The 6,934-nt window shown below is 40.5% G+C and overlaps 1 protein-coding gene across 1 annotated transcript in view; it reads left to right on the top strand.

Moving 5' to 3' along the window:
- Positions 1–2,597: 2,597 nt before the first annotated feature.
- The window catches only part of LOC109466331 (fibropellin-1-like), an 8,549-nt gene continuing 4,212 nt past the window's right edge, over positions 2,598–6,934 (top strand). The window contains exons 1-4 of the mRNA XM_019764048.1: positions 2,598–2,717; positions 2,869–3,007; positions 3,562–3,672; positions 4,495–4,605. Coding sequence (XP_019619607.1) covers positions 2,598–2,717; positions 2,869–3,007; positions 3,562–3,672; positions 4,495–4,605 — 481 coding nt within the window. The remainder of the gene's footprint in view (positions 2,718–2,868; positions 3,008–3,561; positions 3,673–4,494; positions 4,606–6,934) is intronic.

The raw sequence follows: 6,934 nt of genomic DNA, 5'->3' as shown, positions 1-6,934 counted from the left end.
TTGAGCAAGTAACTGACAACCCATTGTTAGCCGACTATATGTACTGGAGACAGACTGCTTATGTAACCTACATTCCCTCAAGTTCAAGTACAGGGATAACTGGAGGTCATAGGAAACAGGACGGTTCTCACCTGTAGGGAAGTGTCACCTGTTACATATCACCTGTGGTGAAGATGACTCACCTACAATGAGGGCCTTACACCTGTAAGAAAGCTCACCTGAGATAGCTGCCAAAGTAGGCCACGATGTTCAGGTGTTTACACTCCTTCATCATGATGATCTCCTGCTGGATGATGGAAAAGTCATCCCCTGAGCAGAAACAAACCAACATCAGGCTCAGTCAACAACTGACTTCACACGGTGTCAGGCAATCAGTTGTATTTATGCAACAAACTTGTCTCAGATCATAGTGATCAGGTGTAGTTCAGCCTGTCTGTCGGTTGTGCCTTTATTAACAAACACTGCTCTTACACTATCGTGAAAATTCATCTGTGTTGGTTGTTACATGTTTAAAGTTGAAACTTTTGATCCAACACAAAGAAATTCTTTCACCTAGAGCTTTCCAGCAGTCACACTTGTCAGGTGGCTTCTTTGGTCACTCAACCTTGAGAGAGAAGGGAGGGGGGATAACATCCTCTACCAGATACCTTTGACCCACACTTCGAAGAAGCCACATGACAAGTTTCCCTGGGTCAGTCTACTGAGGAAGACAGGAGTGACTGGTTGAAAGCTCTAGGTGAGATAATTTGTTTGTGTTGGATCAAAAGTTTGAACTTTAAACAAAACATTGCTCTTCCCTTGCATGTACATGTACATGTAAGCATGAATATTATCACAGTATGAATCTATACAGATATCCAGTGGTCGAAATACTTTTTTTCAGTGCTCTGCAATATTGCAGAAGAGTCAAAATTTCGTCCTGCAATTTGGAAATACTTTCTGCAAATACACAAGCCCCCATATTACAACCTTCTGAAACCAATAATGCCTATTTTTACATCATATAATTATATATAACGGTATAGCTTTGTAAATCTGTAGCATTACTGAAATTCTTCAAAATATCACTCTTTTAAATATGTTCGGACCGTAAAATTTTATCGGTCCGGTCCAAAAAAACCGAAACGTCGGTGGACCGGTTTTTTGACCGGAACAAAAATCCATATTTGTTGTTACTGAATAACTGATGATCACTACATACAAAGAAGCCTGCCAGGAAAATGAAAATCCAGCCTTCAAATAAAAGAAGTTTACCTTAGTCTCCGTCTCTCTCATTTTGCAACAATATTTTCCCGTATTTTGGTACCGATAGTCATCTAGAAATCATAAAGGACAAGTCTACGGGCCGTGCTTGGTTCGGATCGAGCCGAAAATCACTGATTTTACACCATATGGTCACAATGTGATGCACGTAAATTTGCACACGAAATGAGAAATTACCGCCCAACAAAACGGACCATTAGGTTCCCAGTGCTGTATTTGTCTTTTGTTCATGTGATCAACTTGTTTTCTTTGCTTGAATCGTGCAAAATACCAAGGAAAAACATCGACATTTCGGCAAATTAACGCCGAGGCGAGTGTGGTTTTTCGGAGGAGCCATGTTTCCTTTGCCGTGTTGCCTGCTGGGAAATGCTCAGCGAAAACTGCCGAAAATTGCCGAGGCAGTTGTCGGGTCCTCCCGGGAGACGAAATCTAACATCTGAAAATGGCGAGTGCCCATATTTGGTTATCGTCGCCTTTCGTCGCCTTGTCGAAATCGTTCAACTTTGACCCCAAATTCCCTTATATGGGAACATTACAGTCTGCTGGAAAACGCCGGCAGGTTCGTGCGGCGCAGGTTTTCGATCTATTCACAGCGCCACTGCTTTGCTAATTGAAAACTATTGAATCCGGAGCCTATTTTTTCCTTCTGCAAAATTGCAGATTGTAAGATTTTTTCTTCTGCAATCTTGAAAATCTATCTGCAAATTGCAGACTGCAGACGGGTATTTCGAACACTGCTACGAATACAGCAGTTGAATAGCTATCCACTACATTAGTGATTACTTTTTTTTATTTGCATGATGCAAGCTTTTAAGATAAAAAAGCGTTTATGCCCCACATTCTAATGCTTGAGCAGGAAAGTTTGACATTCCTACCAAAACACTATAATACAGTACCTACTTTTAATATGGTATGCAGCTGTTCATGGAGTTAATCAAATTTCAACAACCAATCAGCAAGAAGATTAGAGGAAAGCTGCATGCCTATTGGTTCTTGCTCTGCATGCCAATATTTGCAATTCAATTGCATGGAATTGCACAATGAACCTGGTTTTATTTCTAAAAGAAATTTTATACTAATTTAACGTATACTTATATAATGAAAATGTTATTCAGGTGACTCTAATAAAACACATTTAATTCTGAAACGTTCAAAAATAAGATTGCCGTCGACATTTTTTTTAAAATCGATTTGGATGAATAAATCGCTTCGGTTGAAAAATAGATGAATAAAAAAAATTCATTAGTGTTGAACTGAAACTGTTAAAAATAGACATATTTTTTCGAGGGCCCTGAATTTATTACCATTATTTGCTTCTAGACCGCGCGATCGAAATGTTGAGGATGATGACATCCAGTAAGGTCTGCTGGGTTGCACTGGGTTGCGGCCTGCTTGTGATAGCGTCAGTTGTCACAGCTGCAGTCCTGGCTTCACTCCTTATATCTAAAGGGAAGGTGAGGACACACAGTCCCTTATTCTGATCAAGATTTTTTTATCCAATTGAGTAGACAACGATTGGCAGAACTGCTTTCTTCTTATTTTGATGATTTCCGTAGGTAAAGCTGTCTTTCTGTGATGCTTTTTAATAGGTATTTGCAATTTTAGGATAACGAAGGGAAGCCAGATGTTGATGACATAGTGAAGGTATCAGCTTCTCCGTCATGGTGGACAACATTTTACAAGGACAACAGATCAGCCTTTCCGACGTCTACCCTACCTCATTTCTCATCGACACTGTTTAAAGGTACTGTTCATGACGTTACACTGCAACAGATTTTTTGACAAACACTTACGACCGCCGGTGCATTATAGTCGATATACATTTGTAAAAAAAATGTTAGAATTGATTTAACTGATAGTAATTGTCATCGCTTATTTGGCTACACTGCAACAAAACTTTCGTACAACCACCGACATCCACGGGAGCATTGTAATTTATTTACACTTGTAAAAAAATGATACTATTATTGAATAAACCAATAGTCATTATCATCGCTTATTTTTACTCGTTTTCTATACACCGGAAGTAACTAGCAATTAAAACCAGTCAGCGTAATTGCTCCTTTAGATTGGCAGAAAAGGCCTTTCAGGAAGTTGAATAAAGTAACAATCACGTGTTGTATGTAATATGGATTTTTTTTATATTTGCTTGGTTTACGTCTATGGATTTTAGCACAAAAGTTTATCTTTGTCAGTAAATTCTATTTTGAGTTCTTTAAATTCTGCATTGCAAGTTTATTCCCGAGAGCTAATTGAAAACAGACACCGACAAAAACATTTGTGTTTGTTTTTACGCAGACGTCAATGAGTGTGTCGCACGACCATGTGGACATGGCAACTGTGTGAACTACCCTGGTGGATACCGATGCACCTGCTTCCCTGGATGGACAGGACAGAATTGTCAGCAAGGTATTTTTTCATATTGCTGGTTTCCTGACACAACATGTTGAGGTCTTAAAAAAAACAACAACAAATTAAACATATCACCTAAAAGATATATTAGGCCACAGCAAGTAATTCTTATGGATGACATCAGCGCGCGCATTTAGTTTCCCCTGATTTTGGAAAAAGATTGTTGCCTTCTGACAGTGGTCAACATGCAGAAATGGGCGAAGATGTATGCTGCCATGCCGGAAGGTGGAGAGAGGAGACAAGAAAAGGCTCTGATTTAATGTTTTGTTTCTTACTCTGATGCAGGGATATGTGATGTTGGCTGTGTATATGTGATGTTCCCACTGAATCAAAACCATTTGTACAATGATTGAGTAAAAATTCTGAAATGTAGGAATTATTTTCGGCCCGCCTTTTTTCCGCCCGCTTGCATTAGATTTGGAGTCTGTGGTGGTTGTTATCCATAAAATTTACTTGCTGTGGCCTTAAGGGTAACATAAGACCTACACGTGTCAGAATCGCTGGGGTCAGTTTGACCCCACAGAATCACGCATTGACTTTCTAGAATAACTCAATAAACCATACGCAAATCCCAGTAAAATCGAATGAGACATTATAAGATATTTATACAAACAAACACATAGGACGAATTTCGTTTACGACAAGATACGCCGAAATGGCACATATTTGTATGCATTTTTGTACACATTTTTGACCCCATACGGTGGTTTGAGGGTTAAAGCTGGAAAGTAATAGATTCTGAGTTTCTTTCACATATACGGACTGTACCTGAGTAGGTAAACCCAAACATGTTTATTTTTTTTTTTAATTTAAACTCAGACATCAATGAGTGTACCACAAACCCATGTCAACATGGCCGCTGTGAGAACTACGCTGGTGGATACAGTTGCACCTGCTTTACCGGGTGGACTGGAAACAACTGTCAGCAAGGTTATTCTTTTTCATCATGAAGTAATTTATTGTTGACTATAATCTTTAGGTTGAGTGGTAAATTCTTTACCTATTTCTGCTGTTCAAAAATATCCTTTTGATACTGTTAAATTTGCTTCAACGCTACAACATACTTTATTTTAGTAGGACTACGAAAAATGTTGTCTTTCCCGCTCACCGACCGATGCTAGCAAATTACCGACGTCCCCAGCCAAGTTACGTATTCTATTTTTGTAAACATTTTGTAAATATTTTTGTTAGACACCATAGACAAATTGAGAAACCAATATGATAGTGCGGGTTACTTGGTTATGGGCGATTTTAACCGTATGGACATGTCTGATGTGTGCTCTGGCAATGGTCTTCAACAAATTGTAAATGTTCCAACCAGATCCGAGGCTATTCTTGACCTCATAATGACAAACCTTACTGGTTTCTATCACCCGCCCACTGTGACCTCGCCATTGGGGCGCAGTGACCATAACGTGATTCTACTAAACCCCAAACACCAGAAGGTCTTTAACAAGACTACAAAACGTCAGGTACGACCTATGATGGCACCCCGTTCGATCGCCTTCCACGATAACTATCGTGGAAAGGGGACCACCTTCCATCGATACATATCGGGGCGGCCGACTCGGCCGGTCCTACAGCCGACACCTTCCACGATAGCACAGCGATTCTCATGGATGGTGACATACGCTGGGTCATCAGGCGGGGTCACCGCCCCAGGGTATGCTGGGAAACCCAAAACCAACGCCGCGCTCGGCTTCGGTCTCAAATCACCACCACAGGTACGTGTGTTTGACTTGAAGTTTGATGGTTTATGTTTACTCTTAATGGCATTTCTATTTGGTATTTCAGTGTGATTGTATGCTACCCATTTTTGAATGCTTTATGCGAAAGTTGAGGTTAAGGTTCGCCTGGAATTTTACCAAAAGTTTCCAGGAAATATCGAGGCATGGGGGAGGGGGGTGGTGAGGACGACCTAAAAGTTTCTACAAACTTTCTCGATCACTTTGAGTGCCTCTGTTCTTGAATACTAGTATATACCAGCTATAAACCAGCTATAGTATGGTCGTTATAACGTTATATATTCTCGGCAAAATAAATTAGCATTTGGCTACAGAAGAAAACTAATACATCTGATTAAACAGTATGAAAATATTCTATCCTCCTGTCAATGGCACTTTAATAGGCGCATCACGGTGCTCGGGGAACTAGGGGAGGATTTGCCCTAATCTTAACATGGAACTAGGAAGGGTTTGACTTAAGCAAATCAGCACAAGGAACCAGGGCCCAAAACACTCTTCTCTGCATATAGCACTGGTGCAGGTAACATTGGAATAACCGCACAGCTCCAATTTTCCAGTATTTCAATCCCTAAATTAAGGGAGGGTTTGAGCAAACCTGGTTTGAAAGAAGGCTAGGGACAAAAGTTTATTTTTGACCTCTTTCACCCCCACCCACCCCACAGGCTTTCTGGAACATGCCATTACATATATAATTTTGATAGTTGCATCTACCAATAGATGATGTTAGTTCTGCTAAAAGTTAGTTCAAAAGTTGTTAGTTCTGCTATCCTGATATCAATCCATACCTTACTGTGTATCTCAGATCAATGGTCTCATGTAATCTGAGCAATGCAAGTGCATTTGCCGTATTTCCTTGGTCATGGTATCAGGTGCACCAAGCTTGGTATACTGATGATGAGGTACCACACGTACACATATTGTATAAGCATGGTTCTCACAGTATATTGACAAAGGAAACCCCAACATTTTGGGTCTATAACATATATAAACTGTGAAGAGTCATCATGGAAATTAGGAGGAAGGCCACATGACTTAACTAAATGGTTTGTGAATTTGTGTCATTACATAGCGACGTATACCACAAGTTTTTGCAAAGTTTATGAATCAGCACTGTACGTATGTACTGAGATATTGAGTTGTGGAGCTTCGGTAGCCTGGGTGCCATCCTCCAGAAAGAGGTCTCACCGGCTAACTAGCATGGACTACCCAGGCCTAGAGCCAGGCCAGAGACTCAGAGGATCGATGTGATTTTTTAGGATTGGCAAAAATCAATTTGTGCGCGGATGTTATCCATAGAATTAAGACGGTATAGCCTAATAAGGGGAGAAACCCATATTGGCATAGGTACAGTAAGGTACACCCTGTAGCGTCTACTACTACTAGGTCTCGGGTTAGCCTCTACCAGGCTTTGCCACACTCGGGTAAAATATACTCTCTAGCGGACCAACTCTGCTTGATGGGGTGGGTAAAGTCCTGCGTCAGAGCCCAATGTCAGATAACACATGGCTTCAGAT

The sequence above is a fragment of the Branchiostoma belcheri genome, unplaced genomic scaffold (assembly GCF_001625305.1).
Source record: "Branchiostoma belcheri isolate BF01 breed outbred unplaced genomic scaffold, Haploidv18h27 scaffold163, whole genome shotgun sequence".
In the NCBI taxonomy this organism is placed as follows: Eukaryota; Metazoa; Chordata; class Leptocardii; order Amphioxiformes; family Branchiostomatidae; genus Branchiostoma; species Branchiostoma belcheri.
This window is presented reverse-complemented; position numbering and strand designations above follow the sequence as displayed.